General features: G+C 40.0%; 1 protein-coding gene across 1 annotated transcript in view; it reads right to left on the bottom strand.

The window, feature by feature from the left end:
* The window catches only part of Fam204a (family with sequence similarity 204 member A), a 29,782-nt gene extending 10,091 nt beyond the window's left edge, over positions 1-19,691 (bottom strand). Inside the window, 7 exon segments of the mRNA XM_051199752.1 lie at positions 4,458-4,547; positions 13,565-13,664; positions 13,852-13,882; positions 14,006-14,093; positions 14,550-14,794; positions 19,632-19,667; positions 19,670-19,691. Coding sequence (XP_051055709.1) covers positions 4,458-4,547; positions 13,565-13,664; positions 13,852-13,882; positions 14,006-14,093; positions 14,550-14,794; positions 19,632-19,667; positions 19,670-19,691 — 612 coding nt within the window.
* Between the last annotated feature and the right edge of the window lie 1,913 nt (positions 19,692-21,604).

Below are 21,604 nucleotides of genomic sequence, written 5' to 3'. Positions count from 1 at the left end.
CTCAAAGAAGAAATCCTTATTTCTAAAACAATGGAGGTACAGCTCTGGATGATTTTACAGGCAGTCAAACATGTACACAGCAAGGCAGCTCACAGGGTGAGTGTGGAATTAATACAGCAAGGCTGGAGCACAACATACATGGAACAGAGCATACATGGAACACCTTCCTAACCCATCACACCATTTGGGAAATTGTCCAGGTTCACGAGATCTGATATGGATTCAGAAAACAACTTCTAGTCTCTCACACACAAACTAAATTTTAGTCTTCCTTTGGCATGTAAGAAAGTACTGTCAAGTGCAACTGGAGGGATGGCTCCAAGTTAAGAGCACTTGCTGCTCATGCAGAGGACTAGAATTCAGTTCCCAACACCCACATCAGGCAGCTCACAAGTACTTTTAATTCCAGCTTCAGGAGATCTGACACCTCTTCTGGCTTCCTTGGGCACCTACACTCATATATATGTTCCTGAGCAAGTTAACACACACACACACACACACACACACACACACACACACACACAATTAAAACTAAAACAAATATTTTTTAAAGTCAAATGTTGCTTTAAAGATCTAAAGTCATTTGGTAATCACAATAATAACTTCCCTACACAAGAAAAGAACCAACAACAGATGCTGAAATAGGCGAAAAGTGTAACTACCTCTCCTCTAAGTATTTATTCATCACAAGAGGGAAAAGAGTAATTGTACAGTGAAGAAACTCAGGGGTATCGCCCTTATCAAAGTAAAACCATCAAAAAGTGGCACAAAGAGATAAGATGTGCCTCTGGAGAGCCTAGACAAAACAAAATTGAGGGGTAGGCACTAACTGGCTTCTCCTCGAAAATGAGGACAGAGCAGTCATTCTAGATCCAAGGAACACTGTACCAGAGCGCTGTGTTAGAAGAAACACTGTAACAGAGCGCTGTGTTACAAGAAACACTGTACCAGAGTGCTGTGTTACAAGAAACACTGTAACAGAGCGCTGTGTTAGAGAACAGGAAATTAACGCTTTGCTAGTGTGGAAATTAATGGAGTAAATGCAAATCTAAATAAAGTGTATGGGTTAAAGAAAAATGTCATAAATTTTCCAACTTCCTTTTTTAAAAAATTAAATTTCTTTGTGTACGTATGTGCACACCCGCATCATCCCCCTTCTACCAACAGGGATCTAACGCAGGTCTCCAACTGAGGCAACTTGTTTTTTGTTTTGTTTTGTTTTAAACTTTTTTAGTACAGGGCCATTCAGTGTGTGAAGATCAGAAGACAACTTTGTAAAGCTGGTGTTTTTTCCCACCTTCACATGGATTCCTGTGATCAAGCTCTGGCTGCTACTCTTGTGCAGTAAGCACCATTACCCACAACATCATCTCCCTGGCCTCAACAGCAAATGAAATGATTAACTCTGCTAAAAGGAACTCAGAGCCTGAAATGAAACAGAGGCTCTACTGCAAATGTCCCCTAGTTTCAGGTGGAAGAGCTAATAAACTATGCTCTGCCTATCCTTTCTTCCTCAGCAAGGCAAACAGAGACAACCGACAGATGGAAGGTTCTGCTGTGGCAGCTGCCTTTGTAGTAGGAAGAGATCACAGTACACAATGTTTGATTCCTCCAAAGGAACAATGGATGAAAAGGCAAGAGAGCACCAGTTTGAGTCCTATACCCCTGAAGAGTGCAATCACACACTAGTCTTGCTGGGTTTTCTTAAGTTGTGTCTTGGGCTTTACTACAATCATCCAACAATCCCAGACCAGCATCCCAAACCAATACAAAACAGCACTGGGAGCTTCCAGGCCATTCAAGAGACACCTGGTGAACAAGTAGCACCGGGGTAAGAGACTTCCTCAGTAGAGATACAGGTAAGCACCAGCTCCCTCTAAGGTTTCATTGCTGATCCACACTAGGCTGCCACTAGCTTCTACTCTCACAACTTGGGAAGGGTGCAACCCACTGATTGGCTACCAGCGTGTGCTTTCCAGTTCTGGAAAGCCTCTCTAGATCCTACTCTTCCCTAGTCCCACCCAGATGAATCCTTGGAGCCAAAGCAGACATGTAAACCTGAGGTGCTGTCCAAGTCCACAGCACTGCTCCTCCTCACCATGCCCTCATGTTGCCATGGCCACCCTGTCAGAGTCTGCAGATGACATTTACTAATGGGTATAATCTTGTTATCTCAGCAGTTAACTATACCTTTAAGAAACAAAGCCACTTCTTCTAACAGCACACCTATGGCTGAGTTCCAAGGACACCCCCACCCCCGACACACACACACACACACACACACACACACACACACACACACACACACACACGTTTCTTGACTGGTCTTACACTGAAGAAGCCATAGATAAACAACAGCTAACAGGAAATCCTACTGAACTTGGGGTACAATTTAACATACCTTGAACTTCATCTTTCCCCTTCAAAATTGTGATGAAACACTATTACAAAAGCTATATTTAATCAAAATATGCCCCCCTTTTATAAAAACAGAGCAATTGTCAAATTGTAAGAATAAGGAGCATTAGAAGATGAAAGGGTAGAATATCTTATAAGAAAAAAGCAAACACAAGTGTATTTCATAGTTTGGCTACAAGATAACCACGTCAAAGCTTTGATGGCTATGCTGAGTCATAGCTTCCTCACAAATTAAAAACGTAACAAATGCCTGACATGCATTTATTTTTTCTTAAATAACGTAGCAATTCTATTTCTGGGTACAGATACAAAGGAATTTCAAATAGGGATTCAAACAGACGCTACTACACTCATGTTCACAGTAGCATGGTTCACAATAGTCAAACAGCAATTAAATGTACAAACAATGGCACAAACACCCCAAATGAGAGAGTACCAATCAGTCTTGAAATAGAAGAAAATTCTGACATACACTACAACACAATGATCTCTAAAGATGGTATGCCAAACAAAATACACTAGACACAAAAGCATAAACATATGACTTAATATGAAGCATCTACAGAAACTAAATGCAGAAGCAAAGTAGTGTGTTCTCAAAGTAGGGTGAAGAGAAACCTGCAGAATAACTTAAAGTTGCAGAATTTTGGTTTTGCAAAAAATCCTGGAGATGGGCAATGGGAGACTCTGCATAGCAATGAGTATGTTTATTACAACACAGTTACACACTCAAAGTGGCTACAAGCATAAATTCTACTGTATTTTACCACAATAGAACAATTCATGAAATGTCAGAGTTTGTTTTGTTTGAAATAGGGTCTTACTCTGTAACACATGCTGGCCTTGAAGTCATAGTAATCTTCTTGCCTCAGCTTCCCAAGTGTTGGGATTACAAGTATGAACCACCACACCCAGATTAAAATATCATTTTGTTTTGTTTTGTTTTTTCAAAGTCATATAATTGTCATCATGCTATTTCTAGCCAATGCCCTTAACACCCATGGCTCTGTAATTTCTTTTAGCCACTAATACACCTGTATAAACATTACACACAGCAATATTTTATGTGACCAATTATTTTTAAAGACTTAAAAAAGACAATTTTGAAATTCTTATCTCTTGGATGATTATGGAATCATCCTTCAGTTTGTCTTTTGAATTTGTTTACTCCATACATAAAACTCCAAAAGATTTTTTTAAGGCCTGCAGACAAAAATTCACACACACAAAAACCCACAATGGCCACAAATAATGGGGTTTTTAGACAACTGTTATGGAAGAATGCAACAGTACTTCCATGGAATAATCTATGGGAATAGAACTTTCTAATTTCAGACTGAGGAAAAAAACAAACAAAACAAAATCCTACAAGTGAGTTAGAACACTAGAAAAAGCCAGCAAATTTCATAAATGAACTATGATGGGTTTTATGTGACTTAACACCAAGGAGTCTTACAGGTTAAGAAGAAAGGAAATCAGGTACTAAAAATAAAAACTAGGATACAGATTTTCAAGTTTTTTAGTCTATAAAGAGAAAGAAACTATAGAACAGGAGAACATGCAAAATTTGAGTAATAATAGATAGGACCCCTACACCTCCAAAGTCAGAAGCATCTTGTGACCTTCCACAGTTGGAAACACATTAAAAATATGGGAAAATTAGGTGAAAACACATAGGAATGAGCAGAATCGACAATAAAAGGCTGTAAACAAAGACTAAGGAGAGGGCTGCAGGGTGTGACTATAGAACACACAGCTGCCCTCAGTGAGAATCAACTGAGCTAGACTCAAAATGAAGGCACCCTTCTAATCACACCTGAAAAGCAATACCAACCTCAAACAAAATAAAGCAAAATAAACCTGCTGAAGTCAGGTAAAACAAGGATCAAATATCAATTATGCATAATTTTCAGCCTGAGTTTTAGACCAGAATAAAATTAAAGCACTAAAGTCAGCACAAAAACCCATCCTTTCAAAAGAAACAGTAGAAAGGAGAGAAAAGTAAGGGCAAAAAGAAAATCAAAATCAGTCTGACTTACCTCTCGAGTAGCTAGCTGGTTGCTGAGCTCTTCAGCCTTCTCAACATCCCATTCCTCCACAGCTTGGTCTATCCTCTTTTCAAGGCCTGACTGGAAAGAAAACAAAACAAAACAAATTATGGGTAGGAAAAGAAGTCAATCACTTGCTAAATAACTAAGACTATGTCATATAGCAAACAACTAAGACTATTGCATATAGCAAATGCAACATCATTCAGTCCTCTCAATAGCCCTATAAAGACTTCCATCTATTACCAATTATCAATAAGGCATTTCTGAAACATTCGGTGGCTAGTTAAGGTTCCCAGATTTTCTCAAGTTAACAGTAAAAAGGAGATGCAAACACTGACTGGGGTGGGGGTGGGGGTAAACCAAAGATTGCTATTCCCTAATAACAGCAATAGTAATTAATTACAGCAATGGTTCACAATTATGGAGTGCTCACCATATGGTAGAACTTGGGGGCTTATACTACTAAAGCTATCACCTGCATCCTTGTAACAGCTCCATGAAAAATGGTAGCTTATTTGTTAGGCGAATGTGATAACCCCTACACTACGGAAACTTGGCTGATGGCAGTTTATTTGTAAGAGGTAGAAATAGCCATAATTTAGTCAACTTGGCTGACATCAGTCTATGAGTTGTAAGGCTTTGCACAAAGTCTGAATTCTTATCTACAGCCATCCCCACAGCGCAGTACTTTCACTCAAGCCTTTCACCACCTTCAGTTAGGGCTCTTACACTGACTATACAGAGAAAAAAAGCAACAAATAATTATTTTATCTTCCTACAGAAATATTTTAATTTACTAAAATTACTTCAAGAAGTCAAAATTTTAACTGTCTTGGAATTATCACAATAGGTAGGGCTCATTATGCACCTATCAAAAAGACACCCTGACATAAACAAGGTCTAGTTGTGAATAGTTACTACAGAATATAAAAGATTTAAGTAGTATAATATGTGTTTCTTGCAAGATAATTTTATTCTAATGACTGCCTCCTATCCCTTTATTTCAACATAATGAATCTTGGACCTCACACAAACTTCCTCCTCCTTATATAGCAGCAAAGTGTTTTAATAAAATAAAATAAAAACTCTTCTACCAACTTGATCATAGCAGTCAACAGAGGGAGATTTTGTTCCTGAACTAATGTTGAGATGAAGACTTTATTAAATACAACATAATCCACCCAAAACAAACAAACAAACTTGAAGCAGAGGCCACTGGGCACTTCACTTGATGTCTGGTATAAGAAGACTCCTTATCACAATCCCATATCAGGACTAGAGTAGTCAACTTGATTCCCATTGTAGCAGGAGACTTCATTCAACTATCTGCCCTTCTGGTCCTAGGATATAAGACTCTAAAGCTCATTTTCTACTCTTGTCTTGTGTGTCTGCAGAATTCCTCTCAGGCTGGTGCAAGTACTGGGAGGACTCCCAACCATTTGCATTTTCAGGAGGCTCTAACTCTGTCTACTCTCAGCCTGCGCCCCTCCAACTGAGGTCTATGTACGTACCAGCTCTTACCTGTCAATAAATAGTACAAATCTACTATGGAAATGTTTTAATTTGCTAAATTTACTTCAAGAAATCGAAATTTTAAATTGCGGAATTAGCAAATTAGGTAGGGCTCATCATATACTTAGCAAAAATGTATTACTGGGTTCATGCAAAGCTAAGCTAAGGTTCTTGAGCCAGAATGCAGATCAACCACCTGGCTACGAGTTTTATCTAGATGAGGCTTTCTTAGTCTCACCTTTAGCAGTGCTATACTTCCTAATCTTTGGCCACAAGCGCCATCTTATTAATGTTCCTAGTGCCTCTGACATACTTCCCTTAACAAACAAAAAGAATGCCATCCCCATCCTTTCAAGCTCCCATCGGGCACTACCCTACTCCGTTGCACTACCGTCTAACCATGCCACCTGTTCTCACATCCCACACCAAACTGCTCTCCTGGCTGCATCACTAAACTTCACGTCTCCCTTAGCACCAGTTCACCTAACACCTGTCTTTCTCCTCTTGGGGTCCAGGCTCAATAAAGGCAAACTCCATGCACAGCCACTGGCTTAGAGTATCCCAAAACCCTTTCAGTCCATCCCACACAGCAGGCACTCACTCAGCCTTTACTGCACTGAAAGCTGCAGAGCAATAGTCCATGTCTGAAGGAACCCACCTACACTGGCAGCCCCTGATAAGAATTACACAACAGTAACATTGAGGTAAGGATGCCCTTCCAGTCAAAAAGGGATAACATACTGCCATGCTTACTTATACAAATTTATCTGCAACAAATAAAAAATGTATTTCTTGGGGCTAGACCAATGGCTCAGCAGTTAAAACACTGCTGAACTTCCAGTGGACCCAAGTTCAGAGCCCAGTACCAACATCGGGCAGCTCACAACCATCTGGAACCCCAGTTCCAGAGGATTTGACACTTCCTCTGGCTTCTGTATTTCTTCAGGGCTCAAGGGTATCTTTATCTTGAGCTCCCAGTGTGTAGTATAATTAGAACTTTATACATTCTCCATTTCAAACTTCATATTTAATCTATAATGGAAATGAAGCTATTTATTTACAAAAACGCTAACACAATAGCTTTTACTCCCTTTGCAGAACAAAGATTTCCTCAAATGCCTCTGAGACAGATGGAGTAAATATTAACATCAAATTCAATTTTCTTATATCACAAAGTCTGAGGTAGTCAGATACCTCAATTCAGTATTTACCCAAGCAATCACCTAGACAGCTCCGCTCTTTTCACCTAAGTAACCTGCCCACTAATCCTCCCTTAAGACATGAATATTATGCACAGTAGCTGTGCTCCCTTCCACTTACCTAGGCTTCTTGAGATTTTAAAGATCTGGGTACTGCCTTCCTGTACACAATGCCCAGAGTAACCCACAGATTCTCAGACCTGGGTAAATCCATGTATTAAGCCATTCTATTGAGTTGTTATTGCCCCTCTGATACATAGAGCTAGCACTGAATGTCACAGGGGGATGGGAAAACTCCCCTATCCCAGAAATGCCTATGAGCTGCTGAGCTTAAATAAAGGTGGTTTCACTTTAAACTTAAATCAGAATGGGGAACATTTCTTAAGCTAGTAGTACTGCCTCAAATACAGGAAACCCTGGGTTTGATCCCTAGCATTGCATTAAGTCTGGCACAGTGGTGACACATGCCTGTAATCCCAGCATTTGGGAGGTGGATACAGGATTAGAAGTTCAGCATCCTTGAAGACCGGTGCATGCCTTTAATCCCAGCAAAGGGAGGCAGAGGTGGGCAGATCTGTGAGTTTCAAGGCCACGGTGGTCTACACAGTGAGGTTTGTTTTCTCCTTTCATACAATACTCTTGTCTTTTTCTTCTTTTTTTTCTTTTTCAGTTTTGTTTTGAGACACGGTCTCACACTGTAGCCCAAGCTGGCTGGGAAATTATGGCTTTCCTCATGCCTCAGCATCCAGAATAGTGAATTTACAGGCATAATCTATGTAAGATGCCTAGCTCTGAAAACTTTAATCTATTCTGTATTTATTAAGAACATATTAGCATTCTAAATATATTCAACATTCATATATTATAAATACTCCAATCACTGTAAGAAGACAAGTTCACAGCATTCTGCCAAAAACACTTCAGGAGCTGAGCAATCTGTAGATGTTCTCCAAACTGCTTGCAGTTCTTTCATTGAAGTCAAGTAAATATAAAACCATGCTATCTACAATGTGATGATCAGGGTCAGGGAAATGCATGTAAACTATCCAGCCAATATTAAGAGAATACAGTAACCACCTAGTATATTTAATTGTTTTTTTTTAATCTCTAATATCAGACAACTTCCAGGTAAGGTTACAGACTTCACCATACTTCTTCAGGGGCTTAGATCCCAGTATTAAGAATTCAACTCTGGGTCAGTAAATTGTCTCATCAAGCAAGATTTAAGTATCCAAGCTTTTAAAAAAAAAAAAAATTTTTGTGGGGGGGGGGGTTAGAGACAGGGTTTCTTTGTAGTTTTGGAACCTGTCCTGGAACTTGCTCTTGTAGACCAAGCTGGCCTCAAACTCACAGAGATCCACCTGCCTCTGTCTACCAAGTGCTGCAACTAAAGAAATGCGCTACCACCGCCTGGCTGCTTTTTATGATTTTCAAGAAGTTTCTGATTTACCCATGATCTTCCACACCAGAGGACCAGCAGGAGCTGCAGACTATGGCTGAAAGCTACAGTGCCTTGTGTACGCTTCAATTTTTACTTGAGTGAGAATTAAGCATAAAATATATCTCAGAGGATGGGTATTTATAGGAATGGCAATTAGCTAAGGACACTATGTAACAGGTTCCCATAAGAAAACAATTGACCTCTAGTCCATAAAGCTATCCTACAGATATCAAGAAGGCACAGAAAACAGGTGTGTAGGACTACATGGGCACTCGCTTAATGTTAGTGACTCCACACACATGTGTACACGAAAACTCTGTGACTAAAGCACTTTAAGTCACACAGCATCACAATGTATTTCTACCAAAATCTCAATGCTAAATGTTTACTTGGATAACATACTCAATCTTTAAAGGATAATAAAAATAAGCTATCTATTGAAATTTGCCTAATTATGACTGAATTTAAATATCTAGGAGCAAAATGGGACAATTTCTCCATAAAGAGCAGGAAGGAACAACATTTAAATACAAATATAAGATATATATTATACAAGTCATATGTGATGATTTTGTTATTTTTATAACATAAATCATACCAAAATTAAGAAGTTAAATACTAAACTTATCTATTACTTTAGAAAAAGTCAGACTGAGGACCAAATGACTTGAGTTTAAAGTCTTACATCTTAACTGCTGTTTGTTTTTTAAGGCAAATACACTAAGCTGTTCCATCATCTATCAGCAGATTAACACTGGATCTCCATACAGAGAGCACCATGGGGATCATAAGAAAACATCGTGACTGCTATCAGGAGAACTTAGTGGTACCCTAGTTCTTCCCAAACCTCTGCACCTCCCTCCCAATGCACTCAAGGCAGCCAGGTTTTGATGTGATCTATATACTGGAGTTCCACATAAAGATCTAGATGGAAAAAGTATTCTACCACAAAAAAAGAACAAGTTAGTTGGGCAGTGGTGATGCATGCCTTTAGTCCCAGCACTCGGGAGGCAGAGGCAAATGCAGGTGGATCTCTGTGAGTTCGAAACCAGCCTGGTCTACAAGATCTAGTTTCAGGACAGCCTCCAAAGCCACAGAGAAACCCTGTCTTGAAAAACCAAAAAAAAAAAAAAAAAAAAAAAACACACACAAAACCAAAAGAATGTTTGAGAAAGCTATTCTATGCAACAGCAGTTGAAAAACTTTATGAAGAACTTTAAACAAACATCAAAGAGAGTAATTCTAAAAGAATAATAGAAGTACCGATAGTCTTCACACCAAAAGTATCCATTTGACATACTGGGGACTACTACTTCAATAACGACTGAGTCAACTAGACAATATTTGAGACATTTATAGTGAAATTAATGAGCAAAATTTATTCTACAGAAATTCAGAGATATAAATTATGATTACAAAATGATTAGTAAGCCCCATTAACTGCAACCAGAAACACAATTATAGCTGCATTTAACAGAAAGAACACCTTCGATATTAGAAAGACTGTATTTTAAAAATTATATACGTGTCTCTGTTAGGGTTAGGGTTAGGGTGTGGCAGGCAGGTGACAGCAGTGTTCTGGGCTGTGCAACAGTTTCCACTTTAAAGGACTCCAAAAGGGTGGTGGTGGTGTATGATAGACATAAGATTAAGAAGTCTTGGGGTTGAGTGAAAACAAAACAAAAAAGACTGTCTGATATTGAAACAGATCGGCCTCTGCTCCAGAGGATAAAATGCTAGACTGGAAATTCACCCTTGTTTACACTGTATCTCATGGCTGCATAGTGCCACCAGATTCCTGTTGGACTTACAGTTATTCATTGCTTTTATCATGGTGTCTCCAATGTGGACATTTTGGTTTTGCCTTTTTGTTTGTTTGTTTGTTTTGTTTATTTACCTTGCTAGACTCACAGTAAAGACCCCCGCAAGTCAGCAAAAGAAAGAAACATCATGTAAAAACCATGATCCCAACCTAGACAATGAATTCAGAACTGCCAGCAGGCAATTACACTCAACTCCCAAGAGAAACTGAAAAAATTCAGCTTTACTAAATAAAGCCTTCCTTTCCTTTCATGCTCCCATTTACTTGCAGAATAGTTACTGTTGGCAAAATATAAGCCTGGTCAAAAACAGTCTCCTTGGTTAGAAGACCCATAGCTTTCTTCACCAGGCGTCTTTTATGCAGGGGGATGAATATCTGCAGGAAAAGAGCCCAAACCTACAAAATGGATGCACACACTATTGCATCACAATACCAGAGTTCACACTTTTAACTGCTATTTTGACTTTTCTAGAGTACATGTAATGCACATGAGAAAAGGTGCTAGGTCCTAAGATGAAGTTCTTCAAATGATACTATGAGGAATCCTTATAACTCTACAAGAGCTAGTTGTATCTAGTCAAAATTAACACTGTACAACTTCAAACAATAGGGTAACTAACAACACGATTCTAGTAGGTTGTAAAAAAAATTATTCTCTAAATCTCTGTATTTTAGAATGTCTACAAAGTTCATTTCATGGCTTTAATGTCTCAATTAGATACTCTGAAGTCAATACTGTTATGACAAAAGATAATAAATATTGCAAATAACTGAAAAATCAAAGGCCATTTAACTCACAGGTTTAAAAAAAAAAAAAAAAAAAAAAAAAAGAGAGTTGAACAAATACTTAAATCATTCATGCCCTGAAGGATTTAGTCCAGTGGTTCTCAACCCTTTAATACAATTCTTTATGTTGTGGTGACCCCAAGCCATAAAATTATCTTCATTGCTACTTCATGACTGCAATTTTGCTACTGCTATGAATTGTAATGTAAATACCTGTGTTTTCTGGAAGTCTTAGGCAACCCCTGTGAAAGGATCATTGGACTCCCAGGTTAAGAACCACTGATCTAGTCAGTGGCTGGAACTCCATAATAAGTCTACCAGAGATAGCTCATGGCTCAGGTCAGTCACCAAGGTCTTCCTTCCTGCTTCAGGACAGAGCAGTCTAAGTCAAAGTTACATGACCTGCTCCCAGCACACATGAATCACAAGGGTGAAAATCATGACAAAAACATGTTCGGAAATGCATCACCTTCCACAGTGAGCCCAGGGAACATCAGCATGGTGTCTTAAGACTCAGAATTTACTTGCAATGCTACCAATGGATTTTGTGGAAAATGTATTACTTCTATATCTGCTCAGTAGTAGGTACAAAAAATGACCCCAGGCCAAGTACCCGGTTTTATAGGAGCCATTCTGGAATTTTAATAAGTCTTTGTACAACAGTAGAGAACGAGTGTGCTGTGACTATAATCCCAGTCACGGGCTGAATGAATAGGACAACTTGATTGAGATGAGGAGTTCAATACAAGCCCGGGCAATAAATACAACCAGACATCATCTCAAATACAACAAAACTCTAAAACACATACAAAATTCTCTTGTAAAAGGCCCTTAATTTACACAGTGAGATATCACCAACTAATTATGGATTTAATGAGAGGTGTTTCACAAAAAAATACCAACTGATCAGAAAATGGCAAAGGTCTTTAGGTATACTGAGCAGTCCTCAGCAGTGAGCCATGTAAATGGTACGTCTAAAGCAGCACAGGATACACAGGATTCCAGCCAACCACGGAACATAGGAGCCTCACACTCTTAGACTCCACCAACACCACTCCCTACCCTACCGTGCATATATGCGGTTCCTTCAAGGCCTTTCTAATTTCTGAAGAGTAACAACTACAAATGCATACCTCATGATCGGATGCTGCTCTGAGCCCCACCTCATATACAGCAATTGTTTACTCTTTCCTAGTGCTCTGATTAACACTTATGCCCCAAACTGAATTCTGAATAGGTTCTACTCTCAATCTTTTCCTAACTTTACTTTCTAACGCACTTGAGGAAAAACCTGAGAAATGATGCAAAAGCAAAGACTACCAATTCCACTTTCCCGTTAATCCCTCAAAGCACCCCACCTTCATCAACACCACTGTCAGTCAACAGACCATCACCTTGTGCCCAGTCTGCTGCTTTATCCCCGAACAGCCAGGAAGTCTTTAAAACGTTAAGTTAGATCATGTGACTCTCTTAAAAGCCAAGTGCACCGCAAATGAAGTCCGTTTCTTACTGGCTCTGAAGTCACCCAGTTTTGGCAGTTCTATAAGATTACCTTAAGTCTGAGCTACCCTGTTCCTCCAATTCCAGCCAGCCAACCCTTCTCACTAAAACACAAGAAAGTCCCACATTAACCCCTGCTGTGGGGTGATCTTTCTGCATGCTGTGAATACATATTCCCCTCACTGGATAATAATAAAAGCTGTCTGACAACAGCCCAGCAGGATAAGGTGGAACAATTAAACTAAGAACTCTGATGATGGGCGGAGTCAAGAGAGATTGCCAGCCAGCTATCAAACAAGCAGAATGTGTTGAAAATGAGGTACAAAGTCTTGAGCCAGGTGGCAAAACATAGACAGAAATATGGGTTAATTTAAGAGTTAGCTATTAATGAGCCTGAGCTATTGGTAGAGCATTAATAATTAATAAAATCCTCCAAGTGATTATTTGGAAGCTGTCACAGGACAGAGGGTCCTCCTTTAGGGTCTTCACCTGTGTTTCAGCAGCCTGTGAGTGACCATTACTTATGTAAATAGCCTTTCACCACCCTCCAGGCCTCAGTGAGTCGGCCTCTTATAAGAACAACTTTCTGTCACCACCCAAGGCAAAAAGAGTGAGGCCCTCACAATAATGCCTTCACAACTTCTGATTGAGCTGTACACTAAGTATCTACATGTTTATAAAGCATCTTTTTGGAACACAGCAAGATATTTTGTTCTACTTATATATGATTATATAAATAAATCAATGAACCAGTATCTTAGGCAAGGCTAATCACAAATACATCCTGTTAGCCAATATATAATGGAATAATATAAAAATAATAGATGGTTCTTACCTTCTCAACTTTTTTCTGCTTAACAGGGGGTTCAAATCTATCATTGGCTCCAAAATACTGAGTAAGCTCCTCCCATTGGGTTTCACTTGAGGACTGCTCACTGCTGCAAGAAGACAAATTAAGTCTGTGTACACAAACTATGACTTTCTTTAACTGTTTTTAACTGCTTGCAATAAGTACACTTCAATGACTACTTCTCATACCTGATCATTATCAAGCTAAGTAGTACAACAATCTAGAAGGTTCGACAACACTGCTGAATAGTAACTATTTTAAATTTCACCTACCTGTGAGATTCTTTTTCATTCTTCAATTTGCCTAAAAGGAATTTAGAATACTTAATTATTCAACTGTTATTTCAAAATCAAGTTTTAAGAAATTAATTCAGTCAATTTAGAGTCAAGTCAGTACAACTAAAAATCTAAATTTAAAAATAAACACCTTTTCTGTGGCGTTTTCTCTTTTTCTGTCTGAATCTTGATGCTGAATTTTTCTGTTCAGAGTGTTTTTTATGCAATTCTTGGAATTTCTATGTAAAAAAAAAAAAGAAGAAAAAGCATGTGTGTATGTGTGTGCTGGAGGTAACATACATTTTAACAACGAACAGATATGCTCAGTAAAAACCTTGTGCTCCACTAAGGATTTCTGACCCTGAGACACTCCAGTCCTCACAGCTCTCAGCTGAACTGTGATATTCGCTGGTTATGATTTAAGCTGTGTGATAACAGAATGAAGCTCAGGGACTCATGGCTAAATGAGACAAAAAGAAATAAGCTCACTTATCATGTTAGGCAAAGTAAACAGATAAAAGTTTTTCTTCTATTTTTGTAAAACAAAACTAGAATCAAAGTATCCAAACAGCTAAAAGAACAGTGAAAATTATTATGAGCCCCTCTGCTATCTGTTATATTCCAACATATTCTGCCCACCGCACAGAAACAGAGGGCTCATGCACAGACTTTCCAACAACGCAGAGAAAACCTACATTCCACATGTCCAGGGGAATCCCAGAGGGACATTTTTCATATGCATCTGCATCTGCATCAGCCTCAGCTTCAGGGTTTGGACTGCCTGCTGGGAAATCTGACTGAGTGCTGTCAGTCTTTCCATCTTCCTGTGAATTACGTTCTGTAAGTCCTGGATTCTCTAGTGTGGCTTCATCTTCAGGATCTGACTCAACATCGCTTTCATTTAATCCAGGAGGTAACAGCCCACTCCACATCTTTTCTTCTAGAAGGAGAAAGGGAAAGATGACTTCAAACTCAAATTGTAACCACAGAAACTATTTCAAAACCACTAACAGCTATCCCAGAAGACCAATATGTCTACCAATGATCTAGGAACAGCCAATTTAAACTTTATAATCTAAAATGAGATGAACCCTCCATAGAAAATAGCTACAATCAGTTGTGTTAAGTTAAAAGAAAAATAGTTTAAAAGTAATCTAACAGTTTAAGTACGTCAACAACACATGCCTCCAAATAAAACTGACTATTGATTTTCTAAAGTAGGGATTATTCTGTCTAAATGAAACTTAGTAAAGCTCTCACAGCTCAAGAATGCCAAACACTTAACAATACGCTCTGTAGGAATTTAAAACAATGTATTTTTAAAATTTTATTGAGACAGGGTCTTACTCTGGAGCCCAGTCTGGCCCTAAACTCCTGAATATCCTCTTGCTCCAGCCTCCTAAGTGCTGCAACTGTATGCAAGAAACACCACAGCTAGTTTAAAGCTTACAATACCGTGCTTCATGTCATACCTACTAAAGGATGAAATAAAGGTGGGTGAAGGCATCACCTAAATGAAGCACACATAACTTTCAAAGGGCTTATTGTTTAAGGAGCAGGTAGGTTAACATTAAAGAAAAGAACTTTAAGTTGTATACATGTTTTAAAGGGTGTAATAAAGTAGTACAGGCAACAAGATGGCTCAGCAAATAAAGGCATTTGCCACCAAACATGACGACCTGACCTGAGTTCCATCCATACATGCTACGTGAAAAACAACCTCTGTAAGATGTCCTATGACTTCCACCTGTGGGTATGCAAGCACACCCATACACAAAATAAATAAGTGTAAAAACACTAACAGTAAAAGAAAAGGTGTGGCAGGTGGAAAAGATATCCTAGTTTTACATTTTACAGTTTGCTAAAATAAACCAAAAGAAATAGAATTCTAAAATGTAGCAAGCACATGGCTTTCTTGAATAACAATACTATGTATTTTGGAAACAAGAAATTCAGTACGGGATCTGACATTATCTGTATGGCCTACTGGTATAGTCATGACGTTTCATGAAAATGACTTTTAGAATTAGTGTAAGCATTTCCAAGATTATGAAGATTTCATTTGTTTTCCACAGTAAGGACTATTTCTTTACAGAACTGAATCCAAACAGTTACAGCTCTCCAGATTCACCATCAGGAAGAAGGAACAGAAGAACAAAAAGCTGTCTTGTTGAGTGTCCTGCCCTATTTCTCAGTAAAGCTAGCAAGGAAACCAACCCCCATTTTCTTTAGGTCACAGGTATCAAGGATCTTTGCATCACTTTGAATTACATATTTCTGCTTTCTCTTAAGGACTGCCTCTCAGATGTAAAGAAACAGGTTTTTTTTTGCGTCCACCAGACCTGATTTTCTGAAACATTCTCTTGGCTTTTTAAAAGGACCCCTCTAGACTCCCGACTCCAGTTCCACTAGAGGCAGAAGGAAATCACTTAACAACTCTGACCCTCAGTTTCTTCATCTGTAGCACAGGAGACTCACACTGGTTAGTCTGAGGATGAAATGAGACACTTAAAGAGTGTACAGGAGGTTCTAGGGGCTCAATAAACTTGAACTGCACATCAAAAAAAAAAAAAAAAAAAACAAACATTCAGTGGCTCTTGCTATTATTTCTGTGGCCATGGAGTGCATTTTTATCACCCCTAATATGGATAGAAGGGCCTGCAAGGTACCTTTGAAGTTTCTGATATTTGTGGTGCTTCATTTTCATTTATCAAATGATACAAATTATGTTCCTCCCTCATCTCCACAGCCTGACATGAAGCTTCTACAAATAACCCCATATTTGGCCTCCAAAGTGGGCAATAAAACAAGAGGCAGATTACCAGACCATTAATGGAACTCGAATATTAATGCTCCTTATTTATACAGGACTTCTCTAATCATTGTGTGTAATTTTCTATCCAGAATTTATGTTGTACTCAAAGTAAAGTCCCCAAATTATATGTGTTCAGCCTTATAGAACCTGCATCTACCCCTACACTTGGTCTGTAGGTTTTCAAAGTTGGGAAAAAGGAACTCTTGAGATATTCAGTAAAATATGCCAACAGGGACAGCAGAGTAGTAACAGCCTCCAAAACATCTTTAGGCTCATTATGCATCCGAGGATACTAAAACTGTAACACATTTCAGAAATTTTGTAAGCATGCTTGGGGCCTACTGTACAAAGTATGCCCATGGCATTTTTCACTGTCAGCTAGATATTCTTTAAGAGGTTGGGAACAAAAGTACACAAAACATCTGTGTACACAGGGCAAGGAGATGTCATTCAGCCTGGACCTTCAATAGCACGTGCCCCCTACAAGCAGACCTCTGCTTCGGTACGTCTGGAGTTTCACAATCTTCCCCAGAGAAAATAGTCTCAGTTACCCTACACAAGTTATGCTTTTCCTCATCTGTCTTCAGGCTGCGATCCAGTTTTCATGGCTTTCTGGACTTTTTCAAAATTACTTTTATCTACTGCTGATATGGTATCCAAAACTGTCCTCAATATGGTATTTTTCTAGCTTGATAGTTTCTTAAATGTACCTGAAGAAGAAAAGTTAAAAGAACCTCCAAATCCATAATACAAAATTCAAATAAAGTGTATTTTTTAACTCAGTCCTTTAAAATCTTTAGCCACAAGCCAGTCTCCTGTGATACTGGGAGGTGGGAGTGGGGTACAAAAGAAAAAGGAAACATAAAAACAGATAGAAGGGAGATTCTGGTCTCTGCTGATAAACCCAGGTAACTGCTGGTAATAAGCCTGCAAGACCGACCCGTCCATCGAAAAAGCAGCTCAACTGCACACCAGCCTACAGAGAGGCTGCTGAGTGATTTCTGCCATGGGCTCCTGTCTGAAGGCATTGCCTTTCTATTCCTATCAATGCGTGCCCAACTGGCCCCATTACTTCTGTTTGGACTTCTCTGAAGGGAAATTGTTTTTTTGAAGAGTCCCTTTCATTCCTTTCAGGATGTATGTCTATCTTAAGGGAGAAAAACCCTAAATCAGTCCCTTAACTGAGGAAATTCACTCAGCCAGTCTCAAAAGATGTGGAGTAACAGACAGAAAATTAATTCTTCTATGTAGATTATGGCCAAATCTCAATAATAAAAGTTTTGGCTTGTGTCAGGATTGGAGACCACTAGTTACAGGAGCAAAAAACAGGCTTGGAATTCAGATGACTTCCAGCCCTGAGAGGGCAGGTCATTGCATTTCCTTACTACGCTTTAAAATCAGCATCATCAGTTACCACTAAGATGTCTCCCATCTTAAAATGTTTATAATCTCAATGCTGTCAGTGTGCCAAATGCCCAGAACTGCCTCACTCTTTGATGTAAGATCCTATTCTACCCTAGTCATGCAGTCCTGATTAAAGCCCAGGAAATGCACTTTTCTTCCCATACCTCACAATCCAGTCAAGATTACCAGCTTCTAGAGGCTCTGCACCCAGGCTACTGAAAAAGGACAGGAAACCCAGTCACCACAAAAGACACAAAAGCAACGAGAAAAACAAAGCAGGCCATGTCACACATGGCATACAAACCAGAGAGGCAGGCAGTAATCCTCATCACAACACACTCATTAGACATTAACGTCAACCCTTTTACAACTGGCCTAAATCATTGTGGTCCACTTATTCCACAAAGGCAGAGCCTGACGGCTTTCAATTATGTACTTTTAGAAGGCAAAGTTAGTGAAGCATTCTTGGAGACAAAGATTTGGTAGAAGTGCCAAAACAATGATTCTAGGACGTAATAATTATAAGACTGCTAAAATTAGTAGTCATTTTTTCCTGCAGTTTTTACATGTGTTAAACCAGACAAGATATTACACTAAGTAACATGCTGAGAGTCACAAGTGTTAGTCCAAGAAATGTATTTTCTGGACCACCCAACAGCTTACAAGCAATACCCAAAGATTAAAAATCTGACCATCTCAACGGATCAGCATTTCCTGTCTCTAATATGACAGAATTTAAACTGCATGTTCATCAAATGACCATATTTTATCACGAATTTTGTATTCGTTTTAAGTCAGACACCCAAATTCAATCTTATTTGTAAAAATAATAATAATAATAATAATTATAACCACCATCCTCTAATCTATAAGACCATAATAAAGTACTTAATTACTTCACGAACTTTGAAGTCAGCTAACTACCATACTCTGGGGCTTAAAATATCAACATTAACGTAAATGTCTTATTTATTGTTAGAAAACGGGTTCCTTTTTCTCAAAACTGCACAAGAGAACACACGGGCGCGCATAGGCCTGTGCGTTCGGATTTGTTTCGGCTAAACTGTTTACTTGGCGGGATTCCTTTTTATTTTGTGTTTGTTTGCAAGAGCGGGTGATTTGGAATTAAGACAATGTTTGTTTACAGCCGAGGCCCGGTAACTACTCCTCCCCCGCTCCCCAACCCGGAGCCCCTCCACCTCGTATGCTAACATTTACAAACTATGCGATGCACGCCACTGTGCGAATACTTACAGAGTTGAGGGCTGCGACCGGGCGGCTGACGACCTGGAACTCCGCGGTTCCGGGGCCTTGGGGGCGGGTGCGCGCCACCCCCGGGTCCCCGCCGGGACGCCCAAGGCCTAGCTAGCCTCACCCCCTTCGGCCGAAGTCGCCTTCCCCGACTCCGGCGCCCCCGGCTGCCCGGCCGCTCCCGCCACGCCGCGGAGCAGCCGTGAGGCCCCGGCCGCCCACACTCCTCCGCTGTCCTCCCTCCCCTGCCCGGAACCCAAGCCCGGCCGGAGCGCCGCCAACTCGAGCCGCGCGAAGCCGAACTTACCGGCCGGGAAGCGGCGGCCCAGCAGCCATCTTAGAACCCGTCAACATCGCGCCTCCTCATTGGCTCAGGCGTCTCAGCCAATCAGCGACCGCCGTTCTGGCTCTGCGGTCGCCAAGGCAACGGCCCGGCTTGCCTAGGCTCTTCTATCCGCCGGGAGGATGCTTGCGCGCGATTGTTTGTTTGCTTGTTTGTTTGTTTGTTTTCCCTCCCTTTCTCACTGTTTGTCTCCTTTGACCCAGCGAGTTTCGGTTTCGGTTTTGGGTTTTGTTTTTGTTTTTAAGCTTTGTTTTTTTTTTCTCACTCTTTGCCTGTGCTGGTGCATCTGGCTGAGGAAAGATGCTTTACCTGAGTTTGGTCAAGAATCGTTGTAGAAGCTTTCTTCACGGAACGTTTTCATTCATCAGTCCCATTTCCTTCTTCGATTCTTTTTTTCTTTTCCTGTCTTTCCTTCCTTTCTTTCTTTCTCTTTCCTCCCTCCCTCCCTCTCTCCCTCCTTCCTTCCTTCCTCCCTCCCTCCTTCCTTCCTTCCTTTCTTTCTTCATACGTATATTTGAGTGCCCACTGTGTTCCAGGCCTCAAGCAATTTTTAATCTGATTCCTGTTCTCCAGGCACTCGCCATCTGCCATCTAGATGACCGAATCCGGCTTAAGCACCCTTGGTCAGAAGTTTGTTTACTAGGTTGGCACAGAGCATAGGTCCTGATGAGGCGCCTGGGGGCGTGTAAATGATGACACGATCAGAAAATACCACCATGTGACAACAATAAAACCAGGCAGGGAGACCGAGACAAGTACAGGACTAAGTCAGAAGTGCTTCCGTTTTCTGAAGTATTAAGTGTATGTTCTTATTTTCTGTGGTGGTTAAGTGAGAAAATACAGGGCTAGGGAAATAGCTCAATCAGTGAAAAGCTTGCGGAGCAAGTGGGAAGACTAGAGTTCATTCCATCCCCAGAATCCATATGTAAATAGCCAGGAGTATTAACCTATGCATGTACTCCCAGCACTGAGGAGGCAGATGGGCAGACTCTTGGGGCTCCTTGGCCAGCCAGACTATCCTGCTGGGCAAGCACCAAGTCAGTGAGCACAAAAGACAGGTGAATAGCCCCAGAGGAATTATGCTTTGGAGTTGTCTTCCGAACACTATACACTGGGACATGTTTGTGGGCATAAGCACACACAAAGTACAAAGCCTTTAACAAGCTAAAATACCTATGACAAATTAAACTTTGAAGACTTTATTTGAAACAGCTGTTTCACGAATGGAGTAGTGCTATGATCCAGTCAAAGTTCGGACTTCTAGCAGTGAGCAAGCAAGCTTTGCAGGTAAAAAAATAAATAAATAAATAAAAGAAACGGATATACGTTATGAGCAGGTTTTTCTCTGCCATCTGGTCAGGTCCTACCGCCACACCAGCCCCAAATAACACACAGAGACGCTGTATTAGATACAAAGCTGTTGGCCTGTTATCATTGCTTATTGGATAGCTCTGTCTTAAATATTAACCCATTTCTATTAATCTAAGTATTTCTACGTGAATTACCGGAGAGAGGGGCTGGCATTCTACCCTGCATTCCTCCATCTTGGATCTCCCCCCTACTACTTCCTCTCTCCTCCTTGTCTCTTAGACCCGCCTACCTTGCTTTCCTATTGGCCAACAGTGCTTTATTCATTAACCAATAAGAAAAACATATTACAAAATGACATCTCTCATCTGATATATAGCATGGTTGGTCATATTTGGGCATTTAACTTAGATAAATATGGTCTGACCAGCTGTCACAATGACTGGATAAAAGTCAGCTACTATCATTTGACTAAGACTCAGCAACACATTGTAAGACTACTAATATACTCTTAAGTTAGGCTGTAATACAAGGTATTTAGTTATTCAAAGCAAGGAGTTGGTTGTGGGCCAAACAGTGTACACACTGCTTAACCTAAAATAATTTTCATTTATTTTTTATTTTTTGGT

This window comes from Phodopus roborovskii, unplaced genomic scaffold (assembly GCF_943737965.1).
Source record: "Phodopus roborovskii unplaced genomic scaffold, PHOROB, whole genome shotgun sequence".
Classification (NCBI taxonomy): domain Eukaryota; kingdom Metazoa; phylum Chordata; class Mammalia; order Rodentia; family Cricetidae; genus Phodopus; species Phodopus roborovskii.
This window is presented reverse-complemented; position numbering and strand designations above follow the sequence as displayed.